We start from the raw sequence: 25,319 nt of genomic DNA on the forward strand, positions 1-25,319 counted from the left end.
GGGTTGGATGGACGAGGCTGGTATAAAATTATGGATTAACAGAGTGTGGGAAAAATGGATAGGTGCTTTATTGAAGAAGAGTTCACTTCTTGTGCTAGATCAGTCTATTGATCATTTGAAAAATTCTGTGAAAGAGAAACTGAGACAGGGAAATAAAGAGCTTGCTGTTATTTCAGAAGAACTTACTTCACAATTGTAACCTCTTGATGTCTCAATAAATAAATCATTTAAAGTGTACATGAGAGAGGAATGGAACAAATGGATGATTCATGAAACCAAACATGAAGTCACACTGAAGGGAGCTTTAAAACGACCTACAATCAAAGAAGTGTGTCAGTGGATAAAACTGTCATGGTCTAGAGTGAGAGAAGACATTATTGTTAAATCTTTCAAGAAGCACGGCACAAGTAACGTTCTCGATGTCAGTGAAGACCATCTTATATGAGGCACTGAGAGCACAAGCAGACTAACCCTCACTTTTTGTGCATTTGAGGAACTGACATGATGTGCTAACAGTATACAATTATTATGCAATGCCTGTTGATCTGTTTGTTTATCTGAAGGTTTGTCTCATTTAGCAACATACACATTGCTGTTGCACTCAACTGCAGATAGACACTGTTGAGAGCAGGAGTGGACTATGTGTAATAGTCCATTTGTGCTCTGTGCTCTCTGTCCACTGTCGTGACACTAGCGAACGAAGGACTTGTGCATTCAGCATGGAACAACGTGGTAGAGCATGCCAGTTGTTCAGCATGGAAGCCCCTGCGAAAAGTCTTGATGAGCAATTGCATGGTTAGTTGTTGTTGTGTTCCTTTCTTTTGTTTGCAGATAATGTTGTCGAATGTACACTAATGTGTTCAATACGCAAAGATATACAGAGGTGTCTCAAACGGTGACTGCTCACAAAATGCAAGTTGTTTTCCATACAAAAACACAACAAAATACAAACAATACTTTATTTATTGCTATATTGTGTACTCGAGTAACAATCACTTTTAATGTTGTGTGTTACAACAATGTTTTATCACCCGCTGACTCGTGTTGTGCAATTGCTTCGCCTGTGGATACCAATGCCCACGTTGACCATTACTGTCATGTAGTTAATATTACATTGAGGGGTGGATATTTTTATTACAGAGATGTTTGCATCCGATAGGGTAGCACCAGGAGAAGCTTGAGCGAGCACGGCTGCAGCAACAACTTTTTCAGAGGACGTGCCAGACACAAACGACGATGCCGTGGTATGGAGCCGAGGAAAGATGCACCTTAGAAACGAAGATAAATGGCTTCGTAATGTTGGGAAAGAATGGAGAGCAGTAGGTCAAGAGTACGCCAACCGTAAGGGTAACCTTGTACCTTGAAAGGAATTGCGGACAATCGGCGAGTGTTCGCGCTGGTATGAGTGCCACAAAAACATCAACGAAGAACGGCAGGAACAAGTATTCAATGAGTTTTATAATTTAGGCAGCCATGACCTGCAGTCGGCTGTCCTGTTTACCATGATTAAAGTTGTTGATAAAGCATGGTCTTACGTAGGTCAGCAACATTCACACAGGGAGAAGACAAAATAGTGTTACTTGCTCAATTCAAATGGGTGTGAAACTGGGGTGTGCAAAAGACTCTTTCAGAACACTTTAGCCATATTTGCTGGAAGAATTGATAGGGTACTCAAGAATAAAAGTGGAAAAGCAACACATCCTTGCGAAGGTAGAGGTAAAGCTGAACCCAGTAATAAAACACCTCCCCACAAAGTTGATGTAGTAAAACATTTCACAGAAAATTTTTCCGCTTATGAAAGCCATTATGCGCATCATAAAACTAACGATAGAAAGTATTTAGGACCAGATTTAAATTTACCAACCATGTATGTACCAACCATGTATGTACCAACCATGTACGTACCAACCATGTACGTACCAACCATGTACGTACCAACCATGTACGTACCAACCATGTACGTACCAACCATGTACGTACCAACCATGTACGTACCAACCATGTACGTACCAACCATGTACGTACCAACCATGTACGTACCAACCATGTACGTACCAACCATGTACGTACCAACCATGTACGTACCAACCATGTACGTACCAACCATGTACGTACCAACCATGTACGTACCAACCATGTACGTACCAACCATGTACGTACCAACCATGTACGTACCAACCATGTACGTACCAACCATGTACGTACCAACCATGTACGTACCAACCATGTACGTACCAACCATGTACGTACCAACCATGTACGTACCAACCATGTACGTACCAACCATGTACGTACCAACCATGTACGTACCAACCATGTACGTACCAACCATGTACGTACCAACCATGTACGTACCAACCATGTACGTACCAACCATGTACGTACCAACCATGTACGTACCAACCATGTACGTACCAACCATGTACGTACCAACCATGTACGTACCAACCATGTACGTACCAACCATGTACGTACCAACCATGTACGTACCAACCATGTACGTACCAACCATGTACGTACCAACCATGTACGTACCAACCATGTACGTACCAACCATGTACGTACCAACCATGTACGTACCAACCATGTACGTACCAACCATGTACGTACCAACCATGTACGTACCAACCATGTACGTACCAACCATGTACGTACCAACCATGTACGTACCAACCATGTACGTACCAACCATGTACGTACCAACCATGTATATATCAATCATGTATTCACTGTACTGTGCATTTTATTTTCCGCAAAATTTTTTACGAAAACTGCAATTTGTCATTTCATCCACCAGTGTTCAACTCGTTATCGAACATGTGATGCTTTGCAGGTAAAAATAACAGCTGCCGATAATGATATGTAGAGAATGAAGTCAATTGCAGAACATAAATTCCATCAGCAAAAGCTGAGTATGCACAGGCAGGTTTACAGAGTGATCCTTTGCTTAGCAAATCAGATGGTAACGTTACAGTGATAACATTTGATCTGATGAAAAATTTTCCTATACCGCTCATCTCAACTGGAGTTTGCTATTAGAAACGTCAGCTGTGGATATATTGCTATGCCATCCACAATATGCACAATGATAATGCATACATGTTTCTGTCGAATGAATCCATTGAGTCACGAGGGCCACAAGAAATTGTTACTTGTTTGCCGTATTTCATACGCAATTTTGTCAGAACTGAAAAACTAATTATGTACTCTGATCAGTGTGGAGACCAGAACAGAAACGTAAAAGTTGCTGTACTGTAACAATACATTGTAACCAGCTAAGAGTTCTCTGTGAAAGAAATATACCATAAATTTTCAGTTAGCGGACACTCGTACCTGCTCTATGATCAGGTTTTTTGCTTGATTCAGAAATGAAAAAAGTATTTTCCTAATATTTACCTTCTGAACACTGGAATGATGTGGTAGTGAGTGATACAAATAGGAATTCGTTCAAGGTAATCAATATGAATGCGGAGTGTTTCTTTTCAACAAAACAACTCAAAAGAAACGTCACGAATCGAAAAATATCTTGTGGCAATTGTAAAGTCCAATGGTTGAACACACAGTGGATGTGGTTTGAAGCAACCAACGGATTCAAAATATGGTATAAATACTCTAACCCAGGCCAAGAGCCATTTCAGGAAAGTGATGGGGCCAAACGAACATCCACATGCATCAGCAATCTTGAAATGCTTTATCCTAATGGACATGTGATGACAGAAGCAAGAAAGAAGGATTTGCTCAGTTTGCTTCCGTATGTACCTCCACATCATCATGATTTTACAAAAATTTAAAAGCGTCATCAAATGCTGTACAAACATTCCCCGTGGGTGATTTTGAAATGCAACATAGTGCTCAAAATTACTAATGTAAAATGTTACATGTAATGCATACAATATATAATAATAATAATGTATCCTATTGTCAAATGCAATCTGTGATGGACATTGTGCAATGAACAGCACGAATAATCAGCATACTAACGGACCTGTCATTGAGAATGTTTAACTGCTCAGAGCAAAAATGGACTAAGCCACAACAAAACTTCTAATATTCTACTATATAATTAACATTTGCTATGTATCTATATCAAAATATTGTTCAATAAAACCACAGTTACATTATATGCATGTTAAAAGGCTGCAGTGCATCACGGAAAAACATTCTTTGTGAATCCTTTTATTAGGCCTATTTCCTCCACATTGACTTCCATGGGTTTGGTCGACTTGTGCTCTCAGTGCCTCATATATGAAGGGCACAACAATGATGGAGGAGGAGTAGTAGTTCAGATGATTTTCATGGTTTGTAAAGATCATTTTGCTTTTATAAACTAAGATTTTTTCATTCTGCCTTTGTAGTCTAATAACAAAAATGATGAAATTGTTACTGTTTTCAAAAAATTGCTTAAAAATTCAAGTGCATCTTATAGTCTGTAAAATATGGTATGCTTTGTCTCCAGTACACTGATAACTATTTTTCTGCGTGTTTTAAGTTTCATCAAGAGTGGTGATATCCAAGGCAGGGCCTAAGCCAGAACTGAAATGGAGCAAGGCAAGGAATAGATTTTCTGTGGCTTTTTATGCTTACTTACCCCAATCTTCGCCAGAAGGAAGTTAGTATTAATGTAGTGAAACTGTAATGGCTGTACTCGTGCCAGTCACTCCACCACTTTACCAATGAAAAACCTCACCTTGCTGGAAAATTTGTTGTCACACATTGTAATAATTCATAAGGTTGAAGGGAGACAATTTTCTGCTGTTCAAATTGAAAACCGTATTATCAATCATATAGTAACTAAAAGGACGCCACTCAATTTCTCATAAGCCATTATACAGAGAAACTTCAATAATGACAGAACAGAAGACTTGCACCACCTGAATAGCCATGCATGTTATTGCACCTCTTCTGGGACAGGGAGGTGCAGTGGACCCAGATCAAATCTGCACAGCAGATTTACGACGAGGGACAGTGTGCTGGCCAGTATGGATCCAGTTTTAGGATCCAGTTCTTCACATCCGACTAGATGAATAATGAGCTGTTACCCAAGTCCCACCTCAGTTACACGATTTGTATATATTTAAAATATGTCTACACACTGTCAAATACATAACACTACAAGCAGACAGTTGAGGTACACATATTCTGTCCCAGAGAGGTGGAGGGAAAGGGGGGGAGGGTGAGTAACGAGGTGTTGACAGGAAGGGCATCCCTTACATTCATCCCTTACATTCATCCCTTACCTTAAGCATGCCAAAGCCAATAGTAAACCACGCTGACCCAATGTGGATACAGGACAAAGGCACAAGTAAAAGAAGATAAGACTGAAGACTCATATTTAATTGAGGGGTGGGAGTAATGTAAATTCAAAGTTTACACATCATGATGCAGGATTTTTTAGGTTTCACCTGATGGTTAGAAGTGAATGTCGGCATTGTTCCTTTAACAACAGCCAGACTACTTCCACCATCTTTGGCCTAACTAGGATGGTGTTCACCAACGACTTCAGTGTTTTGAAACTTTCCTGTCAGATTAAAACTGTGTGCCGGGCCGAGACTCGAACTCGGGACCTTCACTGTTTGAAAACTTAAACCTAACACAGTCTGCACCAAGAAACAGCATTGTGTCACAGTTCATCCCACAAAATTTATATAGCAGATCACATTCCAGATCAGTCTCATTTCCTCAGGTTATTGACATTCTGCAGCTTGTGACAAATACTAATATCTATCCACAGTATTGTTTATCTCATGGATTAACATTTTGGTACAAAGATGCATGGAATTTATTATGGTAGCCTATTCCAACATACCAGCATTTACAAATACTTTACTTTAAATAAAGGTCACCACCCTTGTTTTCATCCGTGAAATGACAACGAAAGATCACTTCTATGCCACAATCAGCTGTGTAGCAAGCTGATTTTGTTAAGATCCAATTCCCTACCATTGAACCAGAAACACACACATTACTACCAGTTTCCAATGAACACCCCCATCTGATGCCCTGGATTGGTTCAAAACTCTCAGTACAGAATAATTTCTGGATCACAGTTCAAAAACAAAAAATCCAACAACCACAGAAAATGAAATATGCCAGCTCCCACAGAAATATCATTTATTTTCACTTTAACAAGTAACAATTGCTAGTTATTTACTGAATTATGATACCTCCAACAGATAATTAGAAGAAGCTGGTCTTATCATACCATCCAACCTCTCCCCAAAACATGATATGATGATTAGCTTTCACTGTCAAAAATCACACAAAATACTAAAGAAAAGTCATTTGGCATGACAGGCTGGGAGACCCCAAAGAGCAGCTTCAACCGCCTGTGTTGAAAGGTGTTTTCTACCCTTCGTACTCTTAAGCACCTTTCCTTCATGAAGTATGAGTGTTATATGTTGAAGAGCTGTCAAATAGACTACTACTCTCAAATAGCACAGAGGGGCCACCAAGCTTAACATCCCTAACAGGATGGACAGATCACCAGCATTTCGCATTCCCTCATTTCACGAGACACAGTGGAGAGATTTAGAGTTTTATCCAGGACATGACACGAGGACTGGTGATTACAGACCTTGCACCACCACCCCTCCTCTCCCTTCAGCTATAAAGCAAAAGGGAAAATGGTTGACAGCGTGCGACATACCCACACAGTCACCCACCCAAGTACTGGCCACACTCAACATTGCTAAACTTTGGTGATCTGACAGGAACCAGTTCATCCACCACAACAAGGCCATTGACACACAAGGTACTGATGTGGGGCTGACAGGAGATGTATGAATCATATTCAGTATAATATGTAACATGAGGAACTCCCAGTCGACAAGTCTGAGATTTTGATCAGTTTAGGGAGCTATCCAAAAGCGAGAAATACCCTATATTTTAGCACTTGCATACCTCACAAAGGCATCAGAACCCCGGCATAATGAAAATGTCTCCAATTTTCAGTTAAATCAGTGGAACCAGCAGCTGAAACTACAGATAGCTCCGTTCACACCTTGGTCCACATCAGACCCACCAATTACTAACAATAACTGCACTTTGACAGCTGCCAAACCTTCCACACCAAAAGATGAATCCCATAGAGCGATGATAGACATATCTGCAGTATGAGTACTCCCTCTCTCAGTATTCCAAAGGCCCCACAATGGCCTTTGCACACAGGCAATACCCTCCAGTCCTAATTCACAAACAGATCTCTCGTGCCATATCCCCCCCCCCCCCCCCCCCCCCACACACACACACACACACACACACACACACACACACACACACACACACAATCCTCACATCCATCCCAAGAACCAACCACAAACAGGCACCCTCCTTGTCCCCCAACACCACTCTGGAGTGGAACAACTGGACCACACCCTTCGTCAGGGCTTTGATTATCATTATGCCCTGAAATGAGGCACATCCTACCGATGACACTTTCAAACCCCTCCTAAAGTCGTAAAGTGGTGTTCCACTGCCCACCCAACCTCTACAACATCCTAGTCCATCCCTATGCCACTCCCTCCCCCAGTCCCCTGCCACAGGAATTATAGCCCTGTGAAAGACCCAGATGCAGTGCCTGCCCAGTGCACCAACCCAGCACCACCTACTCCAGTCCTATCACAGGACTATCTTACATTGGTATGACAACCTACCAGCTATCAACTATAATGAATGGAAGTGCCAAACTGTTGGACCAGTTGGAAACATCCCCCAGACTGTGGCAAAGCCACGTCTCCACAGTATACATTCTTCCAGGAGTGCTAGTTCTGCAAGTTTCATAAGAGACCTTCTGTGATGTTTGGAAAGTAGGAGATGAGGTACTGACAGAAGTGAAGCTGTGAAGCCGGGTCATGAGTCACGCTTGCATAGCCCAGTTGCTAGAGCACTTGCCCGCGAACGGCAAAGGTTCCGAGTTCAAGTCTTGGTCTGGCACACAGTTATAATCCGCCAGGAAGTTTCATATCAGTGCACACTCCACTGCAGAGTGAAAATTTCATCCTGAACACCTTGTGAATTTAACGAGGCACGCAACACAACAATCAGAGCCACCGAGAATTCATTCTGTATGTCAGAAGATGGGCTGAAATTAATATCAGTGTTACCCACTGAGCCATGTTCAGCTGCAAGTCTGTTCTAACAATTAAATTTCAACAATTCTCATATAAACATTCTGATAGCCTAGAGCAGGGGTTTTCAGACTGTGTGTCACATCTCCCAGGGGAATCACGACCTCACAGTAGGGGTGTCACACGGGTTTCATAAAAATAGTAATTTTGTTTGTTTATTTCCTGAGTAAAGAAACAACATGTAACATCCTACTTATGTGGGGTAGGTTTCTCCACATTGACAGTTGTCACCACATAATACAGATCACAAATGAATGTGCCAAAAATATATAAGTTGCAATTTCCAATCTTGGGTTGAAATTTGAGAAACTGATGATGAAGCAAGCTCATTCTTCCCATTGATTTTGTTGCAAGTATAAGATGTAATAATATTAAAATGTGTTCTGTCAACAGCTAATAAACAAATAACTACTCTTATTCACATTTTTCTAAACTTAAGTTTATTTAACCCCATATTTCAAGTTGGGTATCATCTGTGAAAGGAGCCACTGGTGTTTATATTCAGGTCAAGGGAACCATGGACTGAAAAAGTTTGAAAACCACTGGCCTAGAGGAATCCTTAGTATGAAACCATCAGGAGCTAAATTAAAAACAAACTACACCTCCTGTGATGCGCTGCATAAAAAATCTGCCCAATGTCCAGCTTGGTGAACTTCATATTATCGTTTTGGCTTGTCTTAAGTGTACTGTAAGTTGAAAAGCAATTCATCAGACACATTTGCTTTCATCAACAAAGCATCAATGGTGGTTATATAATAATCACTGCAAGTAATTCATAGTTATCACATGTTTATTATACACTGAAAGGATGTTCTCCTTCAGGATGACATTACTACTGGCAGTTTTTGTTTCTTTTTACATGCTCTAGTGACAAGTGCTGTTTCTTTAATGTTAGCAATGAACATGTTCACTGGTCTCAATTTGTTCATGGCTTTTTCAGATTGCTTTTTAGTCACTGTGCATGGTCTCTCTGCACAGTAGACTTTCCTGATTTGAAATTGTGTGTTACTTGTGGGTGATGAAATTTCTGTGGGTGTCTACATTTTGAAATTAATGCTGTGTTGTCTTTTCATTTGTAGTGTTCTGTTTTGGGGGTACTGCTAATGAAAGCATTCTTAAGAAACACTGTTTTCAACACTACAATAATCTAAAGAAATAAAAGTGTTATCTACTTGATGTTTACAATGTAATTGCTGAAAGTGCCAAAGAAAGAAGAACAGCATCTCCTAAATAAGCTTTTCTGGCAATATACTTAAGTTAAGAAAAAACAAAAAAATGACAACAGTTAATGAAGAGAAGACATCCAAATACTTCCCCCTGGGACAAGAGGGTCATTTCACATATGAGCTACAACTAATCTCATCTCCTATCGTGAATTATGATGCTGCATTATTTCAAACACAGGATCTCTCATTTCTGATGATAGTGAGTTTTGGCAGTTTGTTTCTGTATTTACAGCTGCAATTTCAATTGGTTGTTGCAACTGTATGTCCAGTGCTTACTTATGAATCTGTTCATTTTAACACTGGACTTTGTGGTCATGGGTTTCTGCAAAACTAAATAACATAATAATGAGGCAGTGCATGGCACTTCACATTTCTCACATGTGAACTCACTACACATTATATGGCTGTTGTCATGATTAATAAAATTTCAGCCAGGATACTACCACACAAGACCTTTTCAAAAATAAGAACCTAACATACCAAATTTCTTGAAAAGCTTATGACACAGTGTCTTACTTATGATGCAAGATTCCTAAGAACCAATACACATCAGGAAAATACCACAAGATGGGGTGAGAAAAAGTTGCCTGCTGATTCAGAGCAGACATACCAGTTCTATTGCTTTATGTATTATTGCCAATGCTCTTTTGCTGATTGGAATCACAAAAATTCTGGAGGTGATGACTGTAATGCCGCAGATTGCAACTGTAGTATTGCTATGGCTTCTGATGCTTGTTTCCAATACTGCAGTAACTGAAACATTTTCTCTTTTCCCGTTTCCTGCTGTGCCAAGCGGTGTGGTGGTGTATTAGTGTCAACAAGTCTGTAACTGATGCTTCCATGTCTTCCTTCGTGTGTGCTACAGTACGTTTTCTTGTCCATGTCTACAATTTTTTTTTTTTTTTTCCCAATGGTATTCCAACATTTATTATTTCATAAGCTTTGATACAGTTTGCAGCAAGGAAATATCTAAAAGTCCTAATGCTGTCATTGCAAGCAGGCTGCGATCCCACCGAACTACATACTAAAGAGTCAGTGGGGAGAAAGCTGAAGTCCAAAACAAATATTAACGGTCCATTCATGCATTATGTGATTTGTGTGGGCTGACAAACACTTTGCATCCACTGGAGGTAACATACCGACAGATGCTGTTTAATGCTGGCCTTAAATGCTTGAATCAGCATATAAGATGGCTGTAGAATTGCCTGTGGCATTGTGGCCTGCCCATTAGTGCCCTGTTTTGGGTGTAGCAATTTCCGGTTCTATTGGTGTCTCAGATTGAAGTGATTATTGATAGTATTGCTGAAGATTAAACAAGTTAAGATGGTACTAATTTAAAATCCAATGAATGTTAACTACAACCCACTGTTATTTTACTATACTGGAAAAAGACTAACAAAAGAAAAATTTTATAACAATGGAATCTGAGCCAATGAAGCTTCAGTTGAGCACAGCTACATACCAAGTTTACAGCACCTTAACTTATAACACTGCAGAGCAATGTTGTCTAAAATAAATGCAAGGTATAATATGAACTGTAAGTCAGAGGATATCGGAATGCCCAAACACAGCAGTGTGTTGGCAATCTACACTGAAGCGCCAAAGAAACTGGTATAGGCATGTGTATTCAAATACAGAGAGATGTAAACACGCAGAATACAGCACTGCAGTCAGCAACGCCTACATAAGACAACAAGAGTCTGGCGCAGTCATTAGATCAGTTACTGCTGATAAAATGGCAGATTATCAAAATTTAAGTGAATTTGAATGTGGTGTTATAGTCGGCACACATGCAATGGGACAGCATCTCACAAGGTAGCGATGAAGTGAGGTTTCACAAATACCATGAATATCAGGGATGTGGTAAAGCATCAAATCTCCGACAGCACTACAGCCAGAAAAACAGCCTGCAAGAATGGGATCAGCAACAACTGAAGAGAATCGTTCAACGTAACAGAAGTGCTACGCTTCCTCAAACTGCTGCAGATTTCAATGCTGGGCCATTAGCAAGTGTCAGCACGAAAACCATTCAACAAAACATGATCAATATGGGCTTTCAGAGCCGAAGGCCCACTCGTGTACCCTTGATGACTGCATGACACAAAGCTTTATGCCTCGCCGGGGCCTGTCAACACCGACACTGAACTGTTGATGGTTGGAAACATGTTGCCTGGACAAGTCTAATTTCAAATGTTATCGAGCGGATGGATGTGTGGAGGTATGGACACAACCTCATGAATCCATGGACCCTGCATGTCAGCAGTGGACTGTTCAAGCTGGTGGAGGCTCTGAAACGGTGTGGGGAATGTGCAACTGGTGTGATATGGGACCACTGATACATCTAGATATGACTGACAAGTGAGACATAAGTAAGCATCATGTCTGATCACCTGCATCCATTCCTGTCCATTGCGAATTCTGACCGACTTGGGCAATTCCAGCAGGACAGTGCAACACTCCACATGACCCTAATCGCTACAGAGTGGCTCCAGGAACAGACTTCCAAGTTTAAACTCTTCTGCTGGGCTCTCAACTTCCCAGACATGAACATTATTGAGCATTCTGGGATGCCTTGCAATGTGGTGTTCAGAACAGATCTCCACCCTGCTGTACTCTTACAGATTTATGGACAGCCCCGCAAGATTCATGGTGTCAATTCCCTTCGGCACTACTACAGACAGTCAAGTCCATGCCATGTCATACTGTGGCACTTCCACATGCTTGCGGGGGTCCTACACAATATTAGGCGCAGGTGCACCTGTTTCTTTGGCTCTTCAGTATATATATCATAGGCTACACCTTTCTCTGTCTGGGCATTTTGATTTCCTGGAAATATGAACGAGTGCAGTGTCATCTATTGATTTTTTATGAAGAAACAGTTTTGAGTCAGCAGCAGTACGACACATGACTTTAAAAAATCATTGCTCCCACCATTTGTAATATGCATGCTATTATTTAATTTTTGTATGTAAAAGAATTTACAGTAGCTCAAATTCACCAGTTGTATAAGTTTATCAGTCTGTAGTAATAGCTGAAGGAAAAGTTAGACAACCCCAAACAGTAAAAAAAAAAAAAAAAATCATATTGTGGAACCACAACAACAGCCTCGGATAATGGGTGGAACATACAGAATGTGACTTCAGCATAGAGGAAGGACATAAGGTTGGCTATAACAACAAGCAATATACAAACAATGTTGAAACCTAGACAAATGGGAGAAATAGCTGAAGAGATCATGAACTTTATGTACACTATTGTGACACTACAAGAAATGAGATGGCAAGTGCAAGGACAGATACATACACCTCTGTATTCTTATCTCTATAGTGGACCAGAAAGAAAAATGTGTCAATCTATAACAATAAAAGAGATTATTTTGAAGTTTAAACCTATAAATGAAAGACTCAACAGACAGAGAATAAATGGGATATTCAGGAATATAATAACAGCTTACACACAGACAGAGGTAGTAGAAGAAGGAATAAAAGAAGACTTATGAAGACCTTAATAAGTACAAGTAGCAAAGTATGAAACTACAACCTACTGCCAGTTTTCGGACACTTTAATGCACATTTTGGGCAAAATGAATGTGGAAGAGTCTCAGAGAGATACATATTACAAGAAGAAAGAAACAAGAGTGAAGATATGTCAGTTTTCTGCTAGAAATAATGTAGTCATCTTGAGTACCTGTTTTCCACGTAACAGAATTCATCTTGGAACATGGATGTCAAGTATAAGTGGAGTAGTGAACCAAATACATCATGTGTTAGTGCCACATCAGTCATAAATACATAGAGCTGTGGGGATCCAAACTGTGATTCAGACCACTATGCTGTAAAAGCTGAGAAAGGCTATAAAAATTAAAAAGCAAGGAAACAGTGGGAAATCAGGTTAGATGAAACAGGATCCAGAGAGTGGCAAAAGAGGCAGCAGAAGAAGTAACTGTGATAAAAAAGGAAAGGTATTGATGATGAATGTAGATTAGCAACAGAACATATAAAGCAGAAAGACAGAGAATGCTATTGAGAGAGACAAGAAGAAATGTGGATGTGTATAAAGTATTAATGCCTAATGCTCACTGGATACGTAAGAAAAAGATAAATAAACAGCTGGAAGCAAAATTTCAAGAAATAGAAGAACTAAAGGAACAGAATGAAATGAGAAAAAATTATTGTGCAATAGGAGAGATGAGAAAAAATGTTCAACTACCACAAAATGCATGTAAAATTAGAAATGGTAAAGGTAATCAGAGACAAACAAAAAATATTCCAGAGAGGGACAGAATATTTTGAAGATGTGCTCAATACCAGCTCACACATGGATTCAGAAAATCCACAAGAAAAGGAGGTGAATATAGAGGCAAGAGAAGATGAAAGAAGAAGCAACAAGACCAACAATGCAGGAGGTGGAGTTGGGGATACATAAATTGAAAAATAACTGTGCCCCTGGTGAAGATGAGGTAGGTTCAAAACTTATAAAATTCGGCAGTCATCCCATAATATGTGAAATACATGCATTAATAAGTAAAGTGTGGGGAAAATGAAAGGATGCCTGCGAGCTGGAAAACTGGAATAATATGCCCTACGTGTAACAAAGGAAAAGAGTTACCTTGTGAAAATTATATAGGCATAACTTTATTGAATACAGCCTACAAGATACTTTCCAGGGCGCTGAATGAAAGGATAAAAAAATGTGCTGAAAATATCCTCAGGAAATACCAAGGTAGTTTTCAGCCAAATAGAAGCACTTCTGACCAAAAGTTTTTTTATTAGACAAATAATGGAAAAAAATTATGAATATGACACCAATCAATATCAGTTTAATGACAGAGTTGTTACAAAAATTAAATTAATGAGCAATTATCAGACACTGTCAATGTCTTCAATATATTAGCACTCCCCAACTGAATAGAAACAAAGAGTGATATCATCAGAAACAAAAGTTGCCACAGATGGATCAAAGGTGAATAAATTTAACTAAAACAGCAGTCAAAGTTAAAAACATTCTAAACAGTACAACACAACATGAACATCTTGAGAAATAACTATATGTACACATTAAATAATCCTAATAAAAATCTAGGAAGAGAGAAAGCTATCAACACTATAGCCAAGGAAGGCAACATGACTTATTGTTTATGATAGTAAATACACACAGAAAACATAAAAATGTTCATTGAAAATGCCATTATTGAAGTTAAAAGAGATCCAAAACAAATATTAAACAATGATTTAAGAAAAACTTAGCTAGAACAAACATTTTACTTTCATAATCTGAAAATGTGGATACTCCAGTAATCAACCTTCAGATTCCAGACTGGAAGTTTCATATTTAAATGCATAATCCAGAGAAATCTGTTCATCATATAGTGAATAACATCACATATCCATGTTATAAACTTAACAGGCTTTTGAAAAACAAGCTAAAAAGTAAACACACATATCAGCCATCTTTCAGCATAAAAGAAAGAAAACAGCTTTAAGTTTGCTAAATCAATGGAGAACATAAAATTCAAAATGATGCAATGTTAGCATCTTTGCGCATTGCTAATTTTACAAAAATGTACCAGTCAAAAACTATTCAAATTATAAAAAGAAATCCATCAACACACAGAAAAAGAATAGTGAAGAAATAATTGAACTAGTTAAGATTTTAAAACTGGTTTTATCTTTCAATTATTTTACCTATAATGGGAAAAAACTACCAGAAGAAAGAGGGTCTCACAATGGGAAACAGTTTAGCAGCACAATAGCAGAAATAGTCATCAGCTATCTGGAGAAGAGAGTTTTTCAAAACTGCTAGCATAATTTAAAAAGGAAACCTGTTTATAATACAGAATATATAGATAATGCAATTCTCCTTTTTAAAGGCAATGAAGCAGACATAGATAACATTATACACTCTTTGAGCTCTATGCACCCTAAAATCAACTTCACTCTTGAACAAGAGCGTGGTAACTGTTAAAAGCCTGTACCTGGTTGTAACCAAAAAAATAAATGTTTTCAGATTTTACATAAAACCCACATGCACCAGTGTTATAATAAATGCCCATTCATGGCATCTTCAGCACTACAAATGAACATCTGTCAGCTCCACGATTTGCCACCTAGCACGCCCACCATTACAACAAAATTAAATAAAGAACTTGCTATACTGAAACAAATAGCTGTAGTGAACCATCACAAAATCTCCACTGTCACTAACACTTATGGAAATATTTCAAAAAATAAATGAATCACAATGAAAAAGTTGAGGTAAATATTTCACAAATGGGAACCAAAAAACAAAAACTAAGCATGTTGCTATGATGTATACTGGTAAAATGCCACAAAAAGTTAAGCACTGCTATGATGTATACTTGTAAAATGCCACAAAAAGTTAAGCACTGTTTCAAAAAATAAAATCTTAGAATAGGCTTTCAAGTAAACACTACCTTGAGAATCTCTCTGTCAATAACATTGGACCAAAACACAACAAGCTCCTGAATTGAAGCATATAGACATAAAACAGAATATGGAAGTGCTATATGTGGCAATCAATTGAAGACTACTTGACTTGCTAGAGAAAGTGGAAATCTTCAGCAATGAAAAGAGCTCTCCACAACAGATTTTAAATCAACAGTGTGAATTTTTGTCAGAATTATTAACATTCTGAGAAGTTGCTTTAATGAGATAAAATGCTGATATGTGTTGAATTGTTATGCAGCAGAATACAGAAATAAGAGTGACCAGAAATCATATTCTCTCATACAAAACTGAAAGGACACTGAGACCGCTTCTTCATGGCCCACATTCACTCTTCCACGAAACATCAGTAACTGAGAAGGACACTAGGAAATTAGAACATGCCTGAAGAAACTGAATCCTACTGGCCACTGTGAACTTGTTGGCACTGCAATGTTCCCACTGTCTTTTTTACCTTGCATCTTATATTTTTCAAAGTGATTTCACAATTTATTGATGTACACCTTTAACCTTTAGTTATGCTTCCTGCCTGCTCATTTAGACTAAGTTATTTACCTTCTCCAATACTCTTCCCATATTTTATGACCATTCAGTTGCTGACATCACCCATAACTTCAGTTTTTAACACTCTTTATTGAATATTATGTTTAATTCCGTTTGATATGACAAACTTAAATGTAAATGGTGGCGGTGGTGGTGGTGGTTAGTGTTTAACGTCCCGTCGACAACGAGGTCATTAGAGACGGAGCGCAAGCTCGGGTTAGGGAAGGATTGGGAAGGAAATCGGCCGTGCCCTTTCAAAGGAACCATCCCGGCATTTGCCTGAAACGATTTAGGGAAATCACGGAAAACTTAAATCAGGATGGCCAGAGACGGGATTGAATCATCGTCCTCCCGAATTAAATGTAAATGCATGTGCCATTGACCACTGTTGCAAATGGATGCTAGCTTCTGTCTTTAAATGTCGTGTCACAGAGTGAACAGTACGTTTGATGAAACTGTGTGTTCACACTGCATTTGACTGGTTGCTCACTGTAATGAGGTTTCAATGATACATTCTCCATTATTTTCTATATACAGTACATATTGTATGTAGTTAGAACAGTTTATGAATTATGCTTTTTTCTGTTTATTGTAAGAGGGGCACTCAATAAGTAATGCAACACATCTTTTTCTCAGCCAATTTTGGTTGAAAAATGTAGAATCTGCTGCGGGACATGGTGGAATATTCCCGCTTCAGCCCCAATAGTTTCAGACAGGTGGCAGCACTATACGTAGCCTTCAAAATGGTGTCTTTAATGGAGGTGTTTTCCCAGCAGAGAGCTGTCACCAAGTTTCTTATGTTGGAGAACTGTAGCATAGCAGATATTCACAGGCACATACAGAATGTCTACAGAGACCTGGCAGTGAACAAAAGCATGATGAATCATTGGGGGGAAGCACCTGCCATCATCGCAACAAGGCCGTGCAAACTTGTCTGATCTCATGTGTACCGGCCAACCCCACCTGGCACAGCTGTGACTCCTACAATGTGGAATGTGTGGGCACTCTCATTTGTGAAGTGCATTGTGCTACCCTCAGAAAACTGAAGAATGACTTCAGCGTGTTTGTCACCACAAAAATGCAAACAAATGTCTGTTTCTCCTTGGCAATGCAAGGCCTTACACAAGTCTGTACATTCAGGAGGAGCTCACAAAACTTCACTGGACTGTTCTTTCTCATCCTCTCTACAGCCTGGAGCTCGCTTCCTCCAATGCCAATGATGGTTGCACTCCGTGAGAAGTAATATGTGGATAATGGGGAGGTTATTAATGCAGTAAGATACTGGCTCCAATGTCGACCAGTAGACTGTTCCCATGTGGACATACAGGCCTTCCCAGTAAGCTGGCATAAGGCCACCACACTGAACACAGATTAAAAATAGGGTTTTGTAGCCAAATAAGTGGGGAATAATATGATGTGTTGTAATCCTGAATAAAACTCACCTCCTTTCAGAAAGAAATGTGTTGCATTACTTCAAAGACATGTTTACACCAGTGACTGTTAAACTTTTTATTTCCACTATTGCAATTTTGGCATTAGGCCATAACAAGTGCAGCTGAAATACAAAATGTTAATACAATATTTCACAAAAATCTTTGTGTGCTGATTACACAAAACGAAAACTGCAGCTATGTAATCATGTTTACTTACTTGTTTTGGCTTTAAGCCATATCTACTTTATACAAGCTGACAGATTTGTGTGTCATCATTTGCTGTTATATACATTTGTAATGCTGCTAAGTAGTATGTATGTCCATATATCGTAAAACAGCAAGGTCTGTACATACATATGTTCGTTCCACCATCACTAGTAACTTTTGCACTAAACAACAGCAGTGAACTAGTGTTTACACGATACTGGTAGTCGTTTTGGTGCATAAATGGATTACAGATAATATTTTTGCTCTGAGTACAGAGCCATTGCAATCCAGTGACTGTACTAGTTAGCATGGAGTTATGCACTCGTTTTACAATTATGGAACATACTATAATTTCTTACAAAACCTACTGTTAATGTTAGATAAATGGAGGAACAGGACATAATTTATTTCGTCATAGGTTTCTTAAAAACTTTGTAGCTAAAATACATGAAGGTTTTACATCGTTTAATTAAAACACAGTTGGCGTGACATTCTGCCAACTTTACACATATTTCAAGCACACAGATTGATCATCGACATATAGGCATAAATTCAGGTACCAGTCACTAAAGAATTTGTAGTTTCTCCACCACAAAAAGTTTCATTTTCAAAACAGAACAGAGTATAACAGCAGCAGTTTTATAACCACAGCAAAACTAGAATCTCTAAAAAATAAAAATAAAAATAAATAAATAAAAAAAAAATAAAAAATAAAAATAGAAGCAGATAAAGGAACAACACAAAAATAAAGGAAAGGCAACCACTCACCTATAGCTGACTGATGTGAGATGCACAGAAACACACAACAGAAACAGTGTTTATAATATTTTTGTGCTCTTGCTCTTTCTTTAGTAAAAGTATACATGTGTGCACACAACCACACACTCCCAAATATACATACCCGTGGCCATGGTCTGAGTGTATCTGTGTAGCAGAGAGTGTAAATGTGTGTACTTCCACTAGAAAAAGAGCAAGAACAAAAACTTGGAAGAGATCATAAATACTGTTTTCTGTTGCATATTTCTATGTGCCACGCATCAGTCAGCTATAGGTTAGTGGTTGCCTTTCCTTTATTTTAAATATTATTCGTACAGTAATTTCCATTGTTGTTTGAGAATAACAACAGTTGCACAAAATATAAAAAAAACCTCAAAAATCAAAAAGGAACACTATCACAAATTTCAGAAGGCCTGCAATGTTAGATTTTAACTACTTTCTTCACTGGAGTATTTCAAAAAGTTAAATGAATGAACACAAGTACAGAAACTTGGAAACAAAAGTAAATAACTTATTTTCTTCCCAAAATAGCAAAAAAGGGTGAAAAAGATGCAAAAACTTAAAAATGTGACAACATTAAAAAGAGACACATGACTAAAGGAAAGAAATAGTAGAAACTTGACTGTTGGTATATATCTACTCTTCAAATACTGCCTTGGCTCAGGTTTGAGACTGCTTTCCATCAAGGAAGAACACCATTTTCATGCTTCCTTGCTCCAATTATATCTCTCAAACCACAATACAATTAGTCTATTTTCAGCCATGTCATTCAGAAGCAGTTTACACAGAGCTACATAGGACAGCATATCAACTTCTCAAAATATTAATGCTTGAAGTCTTAGTAATACCATTAACGGTCAAAATACATTTAATTGTAACTAAAAGCAATAGGACTGTAATTACTAGTACTCTTGATTTATTATTTGCAGTTCTGGGTGAAATTAGCCCATCTTTTCAGGGGTCATTCACCACTATATTCATTGCTTTGGGTTTCTTCCCAGCTGCGATCTTCCAAACTTATCAGCAAAACTGGTTCTTCTCTTAGTGCCATGTGAGACGAATCACACCATGTATTTCTCCATAGATTTCCTCTTAAATGTTCCTTGGCAGACACAGATTATATTTGTTCACAGCTTTGTACCACTTCTGCACAATAAATAATATTTAAAAAAGTATTTAAGGTTTTCATTTAACTCACCCTCGTACCATTCATTTTGCTAATGTCATATGAACAGTGTCAAAAACCCTACAAAATTAGGGAATAATTGATGTTTTAATTTTTTTCATCACATTTTTGCAACTTCCACATTCAAGTAGACTACCACGGGAGTTGCAAGTAACAGACAATAGCATGGATGATGATGATGATGATGATGATGATGATGATGATTGATTTGTGGGGCACTCAACTGCGCGGTTATCAGCTCCCGTACAAATTCCCAACCTTTGCTCAGTCCAAACTCGCCACTTTCAGGAATGATTATGAAAGGATGAGGACAACACGAACACCAACTCATCTCGAGGCAGGTGAAAATCCCTGACCCCACCGGGAATCGAACCCAGGACCGCGAGAGCATGAGCTGCGGACAATAGCATTGAGGAATAGTCTAGGAGGAGGACACTGAACTTATGCATATTATGCTCTACCACAGGGTGGCCAACTCTGCTCTTGACTCCATTTTGACAGTAGTTATTCTTTCAGGTTTATATGAAAGGTTGAGCAAAAGTTACAATTGAGGTAGTATATGATGTGATTGCTTTCAAATGTGGCATTGCCTCTGATAGGGTAGGATATGCCTGTGGTGGGATAAAAATAGGACACACTTAACCAAAGACCTCACCATCAAACCACCAAAATCTCCAACAAAAATTGACAAAAAGCCAAGGTTAAGACTTGCTCTCTAAGTTAATAACTCAACCCACTTGTGATCCTCCACACTTCCTGGTTACCTTATAGGAATTCCTTACCTACAACGTGGCCTCATCCTCCTTCCTAAATCCTTTCCCAGAAACATAAACCTCTTTTTTAAAGAAAGAAAAGCCATTAACAATCTAAAGACAGACCCTGATTTGGTCATCCTCTCTGCAGACAAAGGATTCATCACTGACATGAGGAACTGTTGTGATTACCTAACAGAAAGTATCCATCAACGTCTGACTCTTCCACATACAAGCCATCCTGGATGCTCCATTGTAGTTGAGTACTGTGCTTCTATGGAAAGAATATTGGTTCTCTTTTTACCAGACCTTTAACTCCTTGCCTTCAGCCTGGCTTCCCATAGACAAACCACTTCCATGATTGCCTCTCAATCATTCCTATTACCATCTGACACCTCAGTGTTGATCCTTCCATACACATCAACATCCCAGATACCTATGTGCTTTCTGTTCTCTAACACAATCTCTCCCAACATTCTACCAACTCCTAAGCCACCACCTCCTCCCTTATACACCTGGCACACTACTTTCTTACTTCTAACTGCTTCTATTTTGAGGGGAAGATACACAAACAAACCCATGGCACTGCCATGCGAACAAGCATTGCAACCTATTTGTAGGCCATCTAGAAGATACCTTCCTACCCACCCATTATCCTAAGTCCCTTGTATGGTTCAGATACAATGATTTCTTCATGATATGGAAGCAGGGCCAAGAGACTTTCATTCCTCCACAGCCTCAACACCTTCTCCTCCACTCACTTTACGCAGTCCTCCTCAGCCCTGTGGGTCACCTCCCTGAACAATGACCGATACCTCACTGATTATTCCATAAATATCACTGCCACATCTAGCTCACTGACCATCAACAGTGCCTCCATTTTGATAGTGGCCATCCCTTCCACACTTCATCAACAGTGCCTCCATTTTGATAGTGGCCATCCCTTCCACACTTCAAAGTTTCTCCCATATCATCTGGCCACTATATACTGCACATGCGATATGACAAGCAAAATCCTGACCCAGTATGCTGAAGGTCATCACAAACAGGCATTACCCTTGAAACCTTGTCCCCAAACAGATCTCCCATGCCATATTCACACGTGCCCCTCATCGTATCTCCAGCTCCATGAATCAGCAGCAAAGCAGCACCTCCCCTCATTATCCGTGTAACTCCAGAGTGGGATATCCTTCACTAGGGCTTCAAATACCTATATTCATGCCTGAAAGTGAGGAACATCCTTACGACTAAACTTCCCACTTTTTCCTAAGTGTTATTCTGTAATCCACCCAATCTAAGAGATATCCTGGTTCATTCTTATGCCAAACCTAACCTAACTTCTTGCCACATGAGTCATATTTCTGTGGACAACATAAGTGTGAAATCTGTCCTACGTTCCCATCAAGCACATTCTATTCCAGTCTTGTCAAAGGCATATCCTATCCTATCAAAAGTTGTTTCCTTTACTCCTTCCATTATTTATATTTCACACAGGACTTTCAATTATGATACACCAAGTAAACACATGTTGATTCCCTGGTCTTCTACAAAGTAAACTATAATTGATGTGTAGATATTTAAAAAAAACTTACCATTATATTCCAGACATACTCATCAGGATTGAAGAACAAAGTCTCCACATTCTCAGTTTCAGCTTTGACGTATACACTAAATCTCTGCAAAAAATAAAATTTATTTGAATAAGGCTAGGTACTGTTGTTATATCACAATGAAGAAAATTTTTTTAACATTAATATCTTAGAACTTAACACTGTTTTTCTTTCTTAATAAAAGGAAACTGATTACTGCACTACCATCTCTACAATTTTGTGAGCTTTCATATAGAAAATTCCCACTTGTTTAAAACCCCGACACAGAGTACCTTACTATGAACAAATACACGCAATTCAAGAATTAAATTTTATGTATATATTTGAAAAGCACCAAATTACCAATCTCTGAAACACAACAAGTTGACAGAATATAAAGTAGATACCATCTTCATATAGATAAGGCTTACTGGCCAACGATCTTTCTCAGTGTGGATCCACTTACATTGCTCAAACTCTTATGGGAATCGGTAGACCGACTGCTGCGAGTAACGAGTATAGTGAACAGTAAGTTGGAGATGTGGGTCTCATGGGGAGCATGCCAGAGATAAGTCCCTGCAGTCGCACTATCCTCTGTGTCCTTGATAGCTCATTTGGGTAGAGCATCTGCCATGCAAGCAAGAGATCCTGGGTTTGAGTGCCAGTTGAGGTATACATTTTCAACTGCCCACATTGATATTTATCAACACCTGTAAGCAGCTAACAGTCTGGATTTCACTTAATTTCATTCTTGAATTTACAGTTTCTGAGGTTCTTTGGTTCACAATTCAAAACTATGATTAGGTAGGAAAAACTGTGATGACAGTAAGTGAGCAGGTAGAGTAGTGACAGCCTTAATGGAAAGTCACCTCTAAAGATACACCATTACACCCTTCCCCCATGAACATGTTTCTTCTCATCCTATCATTGTAAGACATTCTTGATCCAGAATTATGGTGAATGTAAGCTATTTCCTTATTATTCCTGTTGGTCCTTTTTCACTTGAGACACTGTCATAAAGTGAACATCTCCCTCTCACCTACCAGCATATATGAGGGTCATAGAGAAATTAAGTTTCCAACCTAGCTACAAGTAAAACTTCACTGGCAACAGATATAGCATATTTGAGATATTCTCTTAACACAATCACCAGCAGATCTAAGACATTTGTCATTGTGGGATCAACTTTCATATTCCTGTTTGAAGTCTGCTGACTAGGAATGGAACCAATGTTTCACAGATGTTTCCATCTCTTTGGCATTGCAAAAATGCTGACAAAGAGGACAGAAGTCCTTGAGGTGCAAGGAAAGATGGAAATGCTGGGATCAATATCAGGACTGTATGGTAGATAATCGGACAGCTCCCAGACAAACTTCTTTAGGACAACTGTCGCGTGTCGAGCTGTATGTAGGCGAGCATTGTCGTGGATCAACACAACATCTGCACTGAGCATCCCATGCCTCCCATTCTGAATAGCCCACTGCAATTTCCACAATGTTTTGCAAAATGGTTATTGTTCACTGTTTCAACACTGGGCAGAAGGCAATGAGCAAAATGCCCTTCCTGTCCCAGAGCACCAGACATATCACTTTCCACACTGACAGTCTATTTGAACTTCATGTTAACTGGAGACCCACTGTGACACCAAGGCATCAACTGCCTCTATGTTTTTGGCATAAAGTGAGCAACCAACACCTCATCACCCATGACAATCCTGTTGAGGAAATCACTGGCGTCATCTGGCACCTTAGGGACAGGTTCATCTAACAAGGACCACAATACCTGCACAAAAAGGCTGGCAACATCCATATTAGTGGAGTGAGCATTCTTCATAACATGCTGTCACACCAGCTTCGCAAGGTCATCATTGATGAGGGACAGTCATACACAGCTCTTTTCAAGTGGACACTGACAACCTACAGAAAATTGCCTACACCAGTGATGTATTGTTCGTTTATTCACTACATTTACCAGAACAATTGACACAGCTGCTGATAAATTTCAATCAGCACTACATTTTGTGCACTGGGAAACTTTGTCACAGACCGAACCTCACATTCACCTGGAGAAAGAATAAGAATGTTTACTAAAATAGAAAAGAAAACTTGATTTCTGGGTGGCCCGAATATATGTGTGTGTGTGTGTGTGTGTGTGTGTGTGTGTGTGTGTGTGTGTGTGTTTTGTTTTTGAGTGAGACAGGTTTAAACAGAAACACTAAGGTTTGGTGGGCCAGTGGTTAAGTGTCACATTATCGATCCAAAGGTCTCTGGTTCAGTTCCCAGATATTCCTAGGATTTTGTCATGTATCACTTCTTTCACTTCTGGCAGTATTTCTTAATATGAAAATGTTGAGTTGCACTGTGGTTTGGACTCAACCTTCAACTGTATGTCTCCCTGTACCTGGCTGGGTTAGACAGCTCAAGAGCTGGAGGAAGGCTAAGGAATACCATTTCCAATACGATCACATCTAGTAAAGCACTGTGGCATTACAACCAAACTTTGGGTTGATGAAAGCTGTACTTTTTATTAACAGGTAACATGATATTAAAATTATTTGCTAGAATCAGAAATTGTGTGTGTGCGTAAAACATGCTAAAAAAGAGAAGAAAGTATGATCCACCCATATATTAAAATGAATTTACATGGTTGGCAAACTACCCAGAAGCAAACTAAATGCCAGCAACTTACTTATAACTGCTATGGGAGCAGACCAAACTTGACTATGAGGGGTGTTCAATAAATGATGCAACAATTTTTTTCTATGCTAATTTTGGTTGAAAAAAGAATAATTTGTTGTGGGACATCATGGAATATTCCTACTTCAGCTCCTATGGTTTCATCAAGTTTCGACAGGTGGCACTGCTATGCATAGCCTTAAAAATGGCATCTGCAACAGGGGTGCATTCCAAGCATATAGCTTGATTAATTAATTTTTAGTGGGGTCAAAAGACACTACACATGAAGGCCTCAGCATGTTTTTCCTTTTAATAATTGAAGGCTAAAGGCTTCGAGGAGA

At 39.0% G+C, this 25,319-nt stretch overlaps 1 protein-coding gene across 1 annotated transcript in view; it reads right to left on the minus strand.

The window, feature by feature from the left end:
* The window catches only part of LOC124555637 (UPF0587 protein v1g245604), a 138,393-nt gene that overhangs the window by 58,223 nt on the left and 54,851 nt on the right, over positions 1-25,319 (minus strand). The window contains exon 3 of the mRNA XM_047129615.1: positions 22,307-22,390. Coding sequence (XP_046985571.1) covers positions 22,307-22,390 — 84 coding nt within the window. The remainder of the gene's footprint in view (positions 1-22,306; positions 22,391-25,319) is intronic.

The sequence above is a fragment of the Schistocerca americana genome, chromosome X (assembly GCF_021461395.2).
Source record: "Schistocerca americana isolate TAMUIC-IGC-003095 chromosome X, iqSchAmer2.1, whole genome shotgun sequence".
Classification (NCBI taxonomy): domain Eukaryota; kingdom Metazoa; phylum Arthropoda; class Insecta; order Orthoptera; family Acrididae; genus Schistocerca; species Schistocerca americana.